Consider the following 15,050-nt stretch of genomic DNA (forward strand, 5'->3'; position numbering starts at 1 on the left):
CTTTATCCACTATGCCACCTGGCTGCCCCTTCCTGATGCCTCTTGTCCAAGTATATGAAGGAATGGATGAGGTAACTCTTAAAACTCTTCACAACAGATGATCTCATTATTATAGACCAACAGTATCTTACTTTAATTATCATTCATAGTGCTAATGATATATTGACCATAGGCATAACTATTATTTTTACTTTTTTTACTTTTACTTTGGACATGACTGTGGGTTAGCAGAATGGCTTTTTCCCCCAGGATCAAAATTTCATTTTCTGTAGGATTTCCCCCAAATGTCTCAGAAGTCTGTTTCTTCTCAAATATTGCTTCTTCATGGTTTGAAATTGATATTTTATATATTGTGCCTCTGTCCCTAGTTCTACCTTGTGATTGATGGTATGTATTTTTCCCCCCCTTTAGGGACCACATCATTACTTGGATGAGACTAATTCTGAAAAGATTAATATTTTCATTTAAGATACATCAGCATGGTAGGATTTACTCTCACAAGAGAATTCTCCCCAAAGTTTCTTATGAACTTCCCTTCGCTTTGAAAATTAGTTTTAGAAGATTCAGTTTAAATAACATTTCAACAATACAGGTTTAGAATCAGACTCCTGGAATCCTAGAGCTGGAGAGAACCATTGCAAGACTTTGCTGCTTTCTGAGATTAGCAATCTCGATGTGGAGAACCATTTTAACAAGTTCAAAACAGTTCAGTGACTTCACTCAGATTCACATAGTATAGGAAGAAGAGGAAATGTACTATGGTGGAAAGCTTTGGATTAAGTTCCATCTATAATACTGACTACCTGTGTGACTTTGGAAAAGTCATATAACAACAATAACTAACATTGATATAATCCTTTGTCAGGCAGTAATCTCCCTGAATCTCAGTTTCTTCCTTAGTGAAATGTGGGGTGGGGAGGTATGAACTAGATGACCTCTCAGATTCCTTCCAGCTATTGAGCTATGATCCTTTTGACACTATGGACCCAGAGACCCTGACAAGACTCCAACATTCTTTCTACAACTGCATTATAATAATTAATATCTCTGTAGTTCTCAAAGTAATATTCTACTGTATTGGAAGGAGAATGCCATCTGATGTTACAGATACTTGCCCATTCATCCTTGAAGAGCCTATGTAATGAATCCCACTAGTTCATCTCAGATAGTTATGAGTTCCACAGATCAATTCCTCCTGCTTCTTGTACTCTGATCCCATAGGTGCCATATTTGCTGTGTGAGCAAGGTTTAGGGACTATTCTCCCTAAATCTGACTTGATGAATGATCCTCAGACTCAGAATTGTTCTTCCTTATTCTTCCAAATGGTATTCCTCTTGAGGGGAAAGGCTAAAAGAAAAGTGATTCCTGGCTTCTTACTTTCTTTCCCAGTATCTTCCTGGCCCATCTCCATTGCTGGAAAAGGCTAGTGAAGTCGGGCCTTTTCTGAGGAGGAAGCAGTATTGTAGATCAATGATTCTGAGAGTGACACACTTCCTTGCCTTCCTTGAGTGGGGGCACTAAGTAGAATGGGCCCAGTAAAGTGCAGAAAACCTTCTAATACCATTTTTGCCATTCCTCCATCTTGGAGGCCTGGGTCTCAGGGAAAGGTTGGGAATCCTTCCAGATGCCACACAAGATTGTGGGAGATATAGACCAGGTCTCAACTCAACCAGTGAAAGTCACAGTCATGTTTCCAAATTGTTATCTGTTTTCTTCCAGAAATAGAAGTAAATTTGTCTCAGAAGGTGTACAAAAACTTCCATTCAATTCATTAAACATTTATTAACTTGCTTTGGACAGAGCCCTGGGCTGAGTACTAAACATGCATGATAGAGATATGACCCTGTTCTCAAAGAGTTTACAGTCTCAAGAAAAATTATACGTGATCTAACTGTACAGAAGTAGCATATAGAATCTGTAAAGAAGAGCAGTGTAAGCCTGGAAAAAGAGACATGGTAGAAGGCCCCAAATACCAGAGTCAAATGATTATGCTTTGGTTTACCCTTGCAGTGGAGTGGTTTGTTTACTCCTCTATTCGTGCTCATCCCTATTCTCTTTTTTAGGATCTTTTTTCTACTCTTGTCCTTTTTTCCCTTAATTTTCACTGTCTGCTTACCTTGATTCCTTTTCTGCTGATTATATGCCTAGATCTCTTTCATCCTTCAAAAACAAAAATATCCTACATTTGACCTTACAACCTTCAAGCTATCATCCAAAATCTGGCCTCCCTTTTCATGACCAAACTCTGGGAAAAACGATCCTTAATTACTGACACTACCTTCTTTCTCTCACTTGCCTTCTCAGAGGTCACTAATGATTCTTTTCACTGTTAAATCCAGTGGCCTTAGTTGTTTCCCTTTCTTACCTCTTGGCAGTGTTTAGAAGTTTTGAAAATATTCCCCTTCTAAATATTCACTCCTCCTTGGGTTTTGTTTCACCCCATTACAGATATAAATAGTAATATTTTATTCCCTCATTTTTCTCATACTTTTCTGACTATTCCTTCTCAATCTTCCTTGAAAGATTATTGTCCATGGCCAGCCACTGATGCAGGGGTTTCCCCCAAAAGCTTTCTTCTTTTTTTTTTCTTTATACTTTGTCTTGGTGATTTCCTCTGCTCCCATGTGTTTAATTATTTGCAGGCAAATATCTCTAAAATCTCTACATCTTTTTAGTCCGTTATAATGGAAAGAGTTAAACTTGAAACTAGAGAACCTGGCTTCATTTCCTAGTGCTTCCATTTTAGTATCTCTCATTTAATCCTTTTGGACTTCATTGATAAAATAAAGGGGATGGACCAAGCAAAGGTCTTTTCTAGCTTCTAAATCTAGAATTCATTGATCTCTCTCTCTCCTGATCTGTAATTTCTCATCTCCAGCTGCCTGTTCAGTATGTCTCTCTATCTCTTAGGCATTTCAAACTGGATTCATCTTTACATGTAAAACACATCCCTTTTCCCAACTTTTGTTTCCATTGAGGGTATCACCATTCTTCTAGCCATGTAGGTCCACAGCCTAACATTTCATTCTTTCCTCCATTCTCACTCACTACACCTTGCCCCCATATCAGTTATCAAGCCTACCTTTTCTTTGTACCAACCATCTTAATTCAGACTTTAAAACTGTCACCTGAGCTATTGTATTGGGTTTCCTGTGTCTAGTGTCTCCTTCTTTTGGGTACTGATTTTATATAATTCCCCTTCCTATACTTTATATTTCAACCAAACTGAAATGTTTGCTTTTCCCTATCCAAGGTGTTCCATGTGCCTCTGTGTCTTGCCCAGGCTATTCCCATGTCTAAAGTGCACTCCTCCTTCACTGCTTTTTTGAATTTCCCATTTCTCTTCAAGACTGAACTCAAATACTATTTCAAGTATGAGGTCTAGTTAGCAGTGCCCACTCCTCCCCATCCCTGTGTGTTTATTTTGTAATATATCCTGCATTTACTTGTTGGGTTTTTTTATAAGGCAATGGGTTAGGTAACTTGCCCAATGTTACACAACTAGTATCAAGTGTCTAAGGCTGGATTTGAACTCAGGTTCTCCTGACTCTAGGGCTGGTACTCTATTCATTGCACCACCTAGCTGCCACCCTGTATTTTCTTATGTATGAATGCATATCTCCCTAATAAAATGTTACCTCTGGTAAATCAGGGACTGTTTCAGTTTTTATTTTTAGATCCCCAGTTCTTGGCTCATAACAAGCACAATGCTTACTGTTGTGAGCTACTTAAGGTTTTTTGAATAGACAAAAAGATAAAATCAGGAGTTGTATATTAAAAAAGAAAAAGACAATGAAGACAATTGTGTCATAAGAGGAGACCTTGGTCTCCCATTCTCCAAGTGCTACTACCCTTTAACTCTGTTCTAGGAACCAACACCTAAAGTAGTTATTTCTGATCTCTGTTGTAGTGAGCTGCTGTATATTTTGATCCATCCTTCAGATGTGCTGTTTCTTGATAGCTCCTGGGAAATGTAAAAAAAAAGGAAATGGAGTATGTCTGGGGTAACTTGGGGATCAGACTCGTGTATAGACAACATAGTGGATTAGATGAACTCTGGAGAGTTCTTCTACTATCTTGAAATAAAAATTAAGAAAAGAAGTTATTGAATACTTTGTTTCTACTTACTATCTATATGACTTTTAAGCAACTATATATATATATATACATATTATTTATATATATTATATATTTAGTAAAAACTGAGACAGTAATAGTAAAGTATAATAGAACTAGATTTGGAATCAAGCTCTGAATTTAAATCTTGGCTCTGACACTAGTTATAGATTTTGAATAAGATGCTGTACCTCAATTTTTTTATCTGTAAAATGTGAGTAATTATTCTAGATTATCTTCTCAAAAGGTTATTACTAGTAAAGTATTTCATAAACCTAAAAGCGCTATAGAAATAGGAGATATTATTATTATTATTAGGCAAATTCTTCTCTGTACCTTAATTTAATTTTTTATATTATTAGAGAGTTGAACTAAATGATTTTTATGATCTTTCCCACTTCTTTTTTTTTCAATTCTATGATTCTCTTCATGTTTTTGGCATAAACATGTGAAGGGCACAGATGCCACCCTGGATCCTATAGCCAATCTAACCTGCCTGGAAATAGAACATGTTAATCTGCTTTTTATCCTATTTCATCCCACCATCTCAGCTGTTCATAGTCATGACTCTTGTGATAGTCTTGTCTGAAGTCATGTGTTTCCCATACAGTTCCCTGTACTCCTGTACTCCTTACTTCCGGGCTTATGAGCACATCCATAGTACCATGGTCTTGGTGATCCAGAACCATTTTAGATCTTTTAAGGTTCCCTATTGCCCCCATTGATCTAAGACTTAGAATTGTGATGACCCTATCTCCATCTCCTGGACTCATCAGGATGCTTGCCTTCCTCCTTTTATAGACAGCAGGGTGCAGGTCACAATGAAATCACCTTCTGGAATCCCTCAGAACATGAGACATTTAGGATTAGAGATTTTCTGCTTTGTCCCAGAGGGCAGAAAAAAGGAGGAAAGTTGCTAGGAGGGTCAGTTTTAGCTCAACATTAAGAAAAACTTCCTATAAGCTGAAATGTGTCATGGAAGTAGTGGAATAAAGGAATAGAAAGCCTTAGGTGGGAATGACCTTGCCAAGATGTTGGCAGAAATGGTGCAGAAAAAGTTCTTGCTCTGGGGTGGGTTGGACTGGATTATTTTTGGGATTCCTTTAGGGGGTGGAACTAAGTAAGTGACTTTTGAGGTCCTCTCAATTCTGGATTCTGAGGAAAGAGACTCTAATTGTTTTGGTACTGTAACCCTTAGCCTTCATAATCTGTAATGATTTCTGTTTTGCTCTGATGTCTTTGGCTATATCTGAAGCAGGCTTCTGGGGAATTTAAGTAAAAAAAAATCCTATCTGTTCTTGAGGACTAGGCTTCATCTAGAGCCTTCTGGGGACTAGGAAAGTGAAGGATTCACTGAACAAAGTCTGACTAATCAATCAGAATGGTTAAGTAGGACTTGGGAGTTCTGTGGTACAGTTTGATAGTGATGATGACTTAATGCTCATAAGGAAATTGTTGGATTTTATTTTATTTTTTTTTGAAAGCCAGTCATTTAACACTGTTTGGGCAACCTATGATTTACTTGTAGAGAAAGACAAGTGTGGTACAGTAAAAAGAGCATTAATGTTAGAGGACCTTGATTTAAATCAGTTAAAAGTTAATTTCTACTTCCTTATTGTGCAACCTTGGGTTAGACCCCTTCTATTTCTAGGACTTGGTTTTGCCATCTATAAAATGAAGTTTAGTGTCTATAAGTAGAGTACAGCATGTTATGGATGATATCACTTAAGGTGATTTTAAAGAAACAATCTGCCTCATAAATTTAGGGGTGGAATCAATAAGCATTTATTAAATTTTGCTAAGCACTAGGTATACCAACCCTCTCCCCCCAAAAAAACAATTTAAACCCTCAAGGAGCTTACATTCTAATGGAGAAACAACCATTAGATACTAACAGAGTAGTTGGAAGTTAATCCTATAGGGAAAGGTCTTTTTCTCTGCAACACTTCTTGATCTAAACTCCATGGTACATGATTTTTTCCTTGGGGTCCCCCTCACTCTTTCTAGCTTCATTTTGTGTATTATCTTCCCTAATTAGATTTTAAGCTTCTTGAGAGAAGGGATTGTCTTTTTTTAAATTTTGAAACTTCTTCTCTTAGCATATAGTAAGTGATTAATTAAATATGTATTGGAATGAGGAGTTGCAAGAAGTGGCATTTGGACAGATTCTTGAAGGAAGCTGGGGTTTCTGAGAGGCAGAGGTGAAGAGAGAAAGCATTACAGTGCAAAGGCCCAGAGAGTTGGGAAAGTGACAGGTAAATGGATGGAGGGGATAATGTGTAAAAAGACTGGAAATAAAGGAAGGGACTAGGTTGCCAGAGGAGATTATATGTTCCTATTGAGGTTTTTAGGGAGTTACTGGAATTTGTTGAGTAAAAGGTGTGACCTGCTCAGATCTAGACTTTAAGAAAATCACTTTGGCATCTGTGTAGAAGACTAATTAAAGTGTTAAGAGACTTGGGGCAGGGAGAACAATTAGGAAACTATTTCAGTAGTCTAGGAGAGATGATAAGGACTTAAATTAGAGTGGTAACTGTGTGAATGGAGAGAAGTGGAGCAAAGCTGCAACAAGATTAGAGAAGTGTTTTCCTCAGGTGATGAGTTTACCTCCAGCCCAAAATCCCTTCTACATCATTCTGACAGTCATCCAGTCTGCCTGAACACTTAGAGTACTTGTTAAATGCTTACTGAATGGAACCAAGGAAGACTATTCTATTGGAAAACTGTAATTTTTATGTTAGAATGTTTTTTAAAATGGAGCTGAAACTTAGATTTCTGCACCTTACCCCACAGGTCCTAGTACTGTCCCCTTTGGCAAATAGAATAAAGCTAATCTCTTTTCTGCATGTCTCACTGTGGTTTGACCTTGTCTGGTCAGCTGTTCCTACTCCTCTGCAGAGGAGGGGGAGGGCTGTAATTTTCCTTGTAATTTGATCCAAATGAAGAACTCTAAACAAAGTAGTGCCCTTCTTTCTTCTGTATTGTTTAGCTCTCTGATTTATTCAGTGTAAATATTCCCTTTACTAGAACCTTCATTCATCCAACAAACTCAGTTAAGTACCATTAGTATATGGAATATTATTCTAGGTACTGGAGGACATACAGAGTCTAGATAAGACATTATTACGCTTGTACTTGGTGGAGCTAGAAGTATCACAGAGGATTAAAACAAAAACACAGATAACTATAGCTTGCAGTAATACATGCTAATGAATTTCAGATGATACAATAATAAATGGCATAGCTAATAAATTAGATGCCTGATTCAGAAATATCTTGACAGACTAGAATAGGGCCAAATTTAAGCTGGAATTTCATGTAGTTAAATGTAAAATACTACATTTTAAAATGAAAAAGGCATGACTAGATAGTAGTCAGTCTGAAAATGTTGGGGAGGTATTAATAGTCAATATGATCAACTAAAGACCAGTATGGATCAGAAGTCTGGTATGGAAATCATAAAAATGCTTATTTGGGCTAATGCTAAAAAAAGATTAAAATATTTATTCTTTTTGCTATTAGCTATATACTCTCAGGTGGTTTTTTTTTAAAAGTTCCAAGATAAACCAAAATATTTGCAGCAGTATTTTTTGTGGTAGCAAAGAAGTGGATCCTTATTTGTGTTCTGCTAGAGCTGGTTGTCAGATAACTGTCTTCCAGAAAAAAAAAAAAGGATGTATTTATGTATCTATAGAGAAGATTCTGTTTTGTGAAGCCAGCAGTTCTGATCTGAGATTGCAGGGTTCTACAAATAGTCCTATCTATAGGGGGCAGCTTTAACTTTTATTGCAGCTTTATCTAAAGGACCTGTCATCATTTGTAATTGTGTCTCTCAGATCTCCAGTCAGACACTTTTGTTCTTTAAAACCTCTTGAAGTCAAGGGTTCTTTAATAGTCCCTGTTGTTTGCCTGTGGCTCACAGCCAGCCCTGTCAGCACATCCTTTCAGCCATGTGTTCTTTTCTCAAGGGGCCACAAGATTGCTCAGAGTCCACTAGTGCATACTAGGTGTAATGAGCTCAGGTGGGTCATGGTATCTGTTAATTCCCAGGGTTGGTTTCAGTACTGAGACAATTGTTATTCCAGGGCAGTCAAAACCCTTGGCCAATTCATCCATTTCCCCAATTTAGTATTGTGGGACACCCTTGACTTTGGAGCTAGGATTCATACCCACCTACCTGAGGCTTCTTGGTGGCCAAGGCAAAAAAAAGGGAGGAGACCAAGAGGCAGAGTGTCTATAACCTCACCTTTATGAAATAGAGTTTAGTGTAAGAACTGTTATTTAGACTTGAGCAGAATTCAGAAGACAAAGGGATGTGAGCTGGTAAAATTTCTCTGCCATAAATAAATTTCAAGAATCTATTCCCTTAGTGGATGGTACAGGCTAAATATAGATTCAAGAACAATTAAGTTTTTTAAATATATCTCACTTTCCCCAAACTCTCACTGTTAGGGTTCTGATCCTGAGATATGAGGGAGCTTTTGTTAGGTTTTTCTATTTTTTGATTCTAACCAAATTTTATAATCCTCTTCTGGTCTTGTTTCCTCTAAGATGCATTTACAGATAATTTCAATTTATGCCAATATTTTCATTCTGATTTTCTGCAGTAATTGCAGTTTATAAACTGACTCTATTGTGGCTTGTATTTGCTAATAAGCACATAAAGATTGGGCATATCTCCCTAGCTGAACTACCAAGCTCTTTAGAGCAAGTACTATTTATTAGACATTTATATATATCTTTTCCCAGTGAAGGCCTCAGGATCCTGTCTCAGAATATGTTATAATCTTAGGGCTGCAAGGCCCCTTAGATATTCTAATTCAACAATAAGTATATTTCTTTTTTCATAGTGCCACAAAGCTTAGAGAGTGCTTTCCTTAAAACAGGCCTGCGAAGCTCTCAATGGCCTCCTTTTCAGGAGAGCAAGCTGAAGCCCAGAGAGATTTAAGTGACTTGGGTCAAATCACATAGCAAGTAAACCTCCAGCCCCCTGGTTGATGGATGAGTCATCTTGACAATTCCCTGATAGTTTCTTCTTTTCTTAATTTCTTATTCAATTTTAATTCTCCTATTTCCCCCTTCCCTCTTCTTCACTGGAAAAAGGAAAAAGCAAAATTCTTATAACAAATAGCCATTAACCAGCAAAACAAATCCCCATATTGACCATATCCAAAACTGTGTCTCATTATATATATATATATATATATATATATATATATATATATATATATATATATATTAGTCCATCACCTGTCAGGTGGTAGCATTATTGATCATTGATCCTGACAACATTTTCTTGAATACCTCTAGTGATGCAAAGCTCAACTTCTTCATAAGGTAGCCATTCTGAGACAGAGGAAAAAACTCATAATGCAAAAAGTTCTTGATTTGTAGTCTAGAGACTTGGGTTCAAATCCTAGCTCTGACACTTCTTATGTGATTCTGGGCTTTACTTTACCAAGCTGTAAAATAGAAATAATGATACTTGTACTACCATCTTAAAGGATTGTTGTGAGGAAAATATATTGCAAACCATAAGGTGCTATAGAAATGGGAGATATTTTAATTATATTGAACCATCTGCCTCCCTGCTGTAGCTCTTTCCAGTCTGTTCTCCACTCTTTTCTACCTACCCTTGTGATCCAGGTTCTTAACTTTGCTTTGTTGATGATGGACACAATTGAAATAAAGTTTTTTAATTGGTGTCATTCTCTGGTTTATAGCATAAGTTTTGAGGTAAAGGGTAGGACCGAAAGGGGAATTAAGGACATTTACCTCACCTCCAGATTGCACTATTAAATTTTTTAAAGGCCTATTCTTTTGGTGGGGAGGGGTATGTGATTAGATAAGGGAAGAAAGGAGAAATATCACATGACCCAAAAGAACTACTGTGCAGATAGTTCTCCTCCTCTATAAGGTAAATTGGAGAAGCACAATTTAAATTAATTACTGACTCTGGTCTGATTATAGGCTACTCACAGGACTTTGGATCTCTACCACTATAATTTAAAGATCAGGAAATTTTCTGATTCTCCTAGTCTGTGGGCTACCAGCACATAGTTTGGTTTGGGACTGATGAAATTATAGGTAATTCCTTCCATTAAAATAGATAAGTAGTGATTCATAGAATCAGAATCTTGAAACTGGGTAGAATACAGATAGTCAGAGCCAAAAGAGAAGCATTATAATACAGTACTCTTTTGAACACTAGTCTTGAAGTCAGGAGACTACTTGCTACTGAGACTTGACCAAGACTTGCTCTGTTTCTAACAACCTTTGTGACCTTCCACAAGGATACATAATTTCACTTCTAGCACTTCTGTTTCCTCTTCCTTAAAATGAGGTAATTGAGTTGGGTGCTTTCTAAGATCCCTTTCAGCACTAGATCCTATGATCTTTTTGTGCCATGAATGTAATGTCAAAACTAGGAGGAACCTTAGAGATCATATAATTAAGTGTCCTCATTATATAGATGAACCTTTGAACCCTGGGAAAGAACCTAACTTTCCATAATCATATGAGTAGTGACTGTCAGAGTCAAGGCTTGACCTAGATCTTTTTTTGTTTTGTTTTGTTTTTGTTAGGTTTTTGCAAGGCAAATGGGGTTAAGTGGCTTGCCCAAGGCCACACAGCTAGGTAATTATTAAATGTCTGAGACCGGATTTGAACCCAGGTACTCCTGACTCCAAGGCCGGTGCTTTATCCACTACGGCACCTAGCCACCTCTGACCCAGATCTTTTGATTTTAAATTTTGTGTGCTTTAATATATCTCATTAATTCTCAAAGGGAAGGACCCCCTGAAAAACTGTTGAGACATTTTGGCTGTAGAGACATTATATTCTCCTCAAATGCCTTTGAGTATCTTTGAGTTTGACCTTCATTGTCTCAACCAAGAGCCTCTTTTTCCTTCCCAGGACTCCTGGAGGCCAGCTAAAAGCACTGTAGGAATTAGACCCTACAGCACAAACAAAAGGTACTTTTTTTCTGGACCCTAAACCACAGTTGCCCATTTCACTCATCTCCAGATCTGTTAGATGGTCCTCATTACATTCCAATCTTTCTGGTGGGATAGGTTTCCCCAACACTTACACAGATATTCCATGGCCATTCCCCTTCTTTACCTTTGTACTTATTGAACCTACCTCAGGCCCCTAATTTTCCCCTCTGTCATCCATCTTTTTTTTTCTTTTTTAGTTTTTGCAATGCAGTGGGGTTAAGTGGCTTGCCCAAGGCCACACAGCTAGGTAATTATTAAGTGTCTGAGGCCGGATTTGAACTCAGGTACTCCTGACTCCAGGGCCAGTGCACTATCCATTGCACCACCTAGCCGCCCCTGTCATCCATCTTTTGAAGCTCAGTTTGAGTCCTTCCTCCTTCTGGAAGATTTGTAGAGCACTACAACTCTCAGTAAACTCAAAATTATCTGAGTTGTCACAGCCCTTAGAGTCTGGGATACTTATATACTTGTTTGTGAGTCTTGTCTCCCAATTTTACTGAGTTCTTCTTCCCTATATTCTGTTTAGCAAACCTCTCTTCCTTTTCCTCTGCTTTCTTCCTCTGAGTCCTGAACCTCCTATAGGAAGCACTTAGTGTATTTAAGTTGCAATGAATTGTCTCTTGCTGATGGTAACACCCTCCCCCCCCCCCCAACATTCTACCTCTAGGGATCTAAGATTTGGTGTAGGTCCTTATGGGACTCTTAAATGAATTTATGCTGAGAATTTCTTGAGGGTCCAACTCTGTTTTGGGCACTGTAAAGGGATAGGAGGGGAAGATACAACCCTGTTTTAAGGAAACACTTAGAGAGTTTGGGAAGAATACCTGGAGGAATTAAGACTAAAATTATCTCTTGAAGGACATATAGGTTCTGGAAATAGTGAGAAGTGAAGGTATCTATGTGAGAATGGGACAATGAGATTAGAATATGAAATTGAAGATGTGAGGATAGGGAAGATAATCAGATTACTCTGATAACATAATTCCTAAAGTTTTTTATGTGTTTGCTTGTACTGAGCACTGTATTGAATATGGAAAGATACAAACTATAGAAAGACCTGGTTCTAACCCCTTATTAGAGTTCACAGTTTAGTAAAAGGAAAGGTTATCCTATTGATAGCTTACTTATACACTATTATATATTAAAGCACATTCAGTGTGGTGTAGACAAAAGGTTTTGCAAGGACTGAGTCAGAAAATTATTTCCTTTGAGAGAATCAGAGAAAGCTTTTTGGAGAAGGTGGTGTTTGATTTGGTGCTATAAAAATATGAATAATAATTAACAGGTAAGAATGATATAAATTAAGAGAAATAAGCAAAATTAGAGAAACAATATAGCTATTACTATAGCAATGTAAACAGGTAGGTAATTAAACAAAAAATAAAACTGAACCCTGGAATTTTAATAACCAAATTTGGCTTCAATAAAGAAATGAAAAATGACCCTCCTTTCCATCTTTGCATTGTGTGTAAGGAACACACTGTATACATGGTCACACTTGGTCAATGTGTTGGTTAGTTTTGCCATGCTGTTTTTTTTTTATGGGGAGTAATGTGTTTTAAAAAATAAAGAAAATGATAGGAAAGACATTCTAGATGTAGGGAACAGTAGGTACCAAAGGAAGGAGAGTAAGTGATATGTATAGAGGATAAAGAGTTCAATTTGAATGGAATGTAGAGTTATGTAGGAGAAAAAGATTAGATGAGGTTGGAAAGATTATGGATTATGGAGGACTTGGAATGCTAAATAATAAATATAGTTAATTGTGTTTGTGGACTTTCCCCTCCATTGAATTTTAATTTAGGGCAGAGAAAAGGTTATGTTTTCATTTTTGTAGACTAAGTACTGAGCACAGTGCCCTCCCAGTACGGAATAGCTACTTCATCAACATTTGTCAGATTTCTCTAATTTAACATGATTGCCTCAAGGACTCAGAAAAGGAGAGATTTACAGATCCTAAGAAAGTCATAGGGTGTTCTTGGGGGCAGTGACTTAGGCTTTGACTCAGGTACAATACCAAGAAGGGTCTATTTTGCTGTTGTTTCTATTTGGTGAACCTATTCACATGAGATATGCAGGAGAGGAACTGGTTTTGGGTATAATTAACCTGCCTATCTTTCCCTTTTGCAGTGACCCGCCATAACCATTTGAAGGACTTCATGCTGGTTGTGTCCATTGTCATTGGGGTGGGTGGATGTTGGTTTGCCTACATTCAAAACCGATACTCCAAGGAGCATATGAAGAAGATGATGAAAGATCTGGAGGGGCTACACAGAGCTGAACAGAGTCTTCATGACCTCCAGGAGAGGTATATGAGTGGGTCTTCAAAGATTACTATTGGAGGAGGGGAGTGGTATGCCAACTATTCTTTGATCATCAATTTCTTTTTTTTAATTTAAGGCAGTGGGGTTAAGTGGCTTGCCCAAGGTCACACAGCTAGATAATTATTAAGTGTCTGAGTTCAGATTTGAACTCAGGTACTCCTGACTCCATGGTCAGTCTCTATCCACTGTGTCACCTAGCTGCCCCCAATCATCAATTTCTTAATCTGTGAAGTGAAATAATTGGACTAGATGATCTCCGTAGGAACTTTAAAGACATTTCAACCCCTTATGTTATAAATAAGGAAACAGAGATATGAAGTAGTTATTTTATTCAATAGTACACTAAAAATTAATGACAAAAATGACAAAACTAGTACTCAAATTCAAGTCTCCTTAGTCCAATTTTTTTTATCCTACCAAACTTTCCAGAGAATTAAAAAAGAAGACCCTCCCCATCCCAAGATAAAGTGTTATCTTTAATTCATCCTACCTTTGAGTCTTGGTAGTTAGGTATGATCATGAAATTCTCTGACTACAATAATCAGTGAGGGGTCAACCATTCAGGCAATACCCTTGCTTCTGGGAGCCAAATGGATAGCTTTTTCACTCTCCAAAGAGAGACTTTTATGGTTTGTTTTATACTAAATTTCAGTTTTTAATAACCTTTATCATTAGGAAATTATTTTTTTATATCTAACCTAAATCTCATTCATAGTCATTGTCTATGTGACCTTAGGAAAATCTCTTTATTTTTAGGCTTCACTTTTTTGGGACAGGGTTTAGAGCCTGAAGGGCCTCCTCCTCATTTTACAGAGAAGACTAAGATCCAGAATCAGCTAAGAATTTGTCCAGATCAAAATTGTAGTAAGTGACAGAGTTCAAATACAGATCTCATCTAGGACTCTTTCCATTATGTTATACTGCCTTTCTCCTATCTAAATTGTAGGGGATGAATCAGATATTCTCATGTTCCAATATTTTGTAATGTTTAAGAAAATAAGAAATAATTTACAAAAGACAAGAGAGGGATAACTATAGAGAGTGGCTCTCAGTGAGCAAGAATTTGTTATATGCTCCAGGAAGATCATAGGATCATAGATCTGGAACCAAAGGCAACAGTATAGGGATGTTAGTCCAACCCCTTCATATACAAATAATTGAGACTCAGAGAGTCTATCCAAGGTCACACAGATAATAAGTAGTAGACTCAGAATTCAAACCCAAATTCTTTGCTCTGAATCCAGCACTCTTTCTAGTGGACCCAGTCCTCCTGCCCTCAAGGTATACTCCTCTTTAGGGAAGGGAGGAAGGACCCACTGTTAGAATGTTGGACTTTGAATAAAAATGCTACTTTTTTAAAACATGTATTAGCTGTATGACCTTGAGCAAGTTGTCTAACTTCTCTTTGTCTTAGTTTCCTATTCTCTAAATGGAGATAATAAAATGTGCTAAACACTTACTTCACAGGTTTATTGTAAGTCTCAAATGAGAAAGTATGTTTAAAGTTTTTTCAAATCTTAAAACATGATATAAATGACAATATTACTAAAAATAATATTAGTATATACACAGATTCAATTTAATTCACTTATTAAACAAGTACTATAAGTG

General features: G+C 37.2%; 1 protein-coding gene across 12 annotated transcripts in view; it reads left to right on the forward strand.

The window, feature by feature from the left end:
• Positions 1-15,050, forward strand: part of STIM1 (stromal interaction molecule 1) — a 235,610-nt gene that overhangs the window by 200,762 nt on the left and 19,798 nt on the right. For all 12 annotated transcript variants that reach the window (XM_074217369.1, XM_074217359.1, XM_074217360.1 and 9 more), the window contains exon 6: positions 13,246-13,423. In XM_074217369.1, coding sequence (XP_074073470.1) covers positions 13,246-13,423 — 178 coding nt within the window. The remainder of the gene's footprint in view (positions 1-13,245; positions 13,424-15,050) is intronic.

Source organism: Macrotis lagotis, chromosome 1 (genome assembly GCF_037893015.1).
Source record: "Macrotis lagotis isolate mMagLag1 chromosome 1, bilby.v1.9.chrom.fasta, whole genome shotgun sequence".
Classification (NCBI taxonomy): domain Eukaryota; kingdom Metazoa; phylum Chordata; class Mammalia; order Peramelemorphia; family Peramelidae; genus Macrotis; species Macrotis lagotis.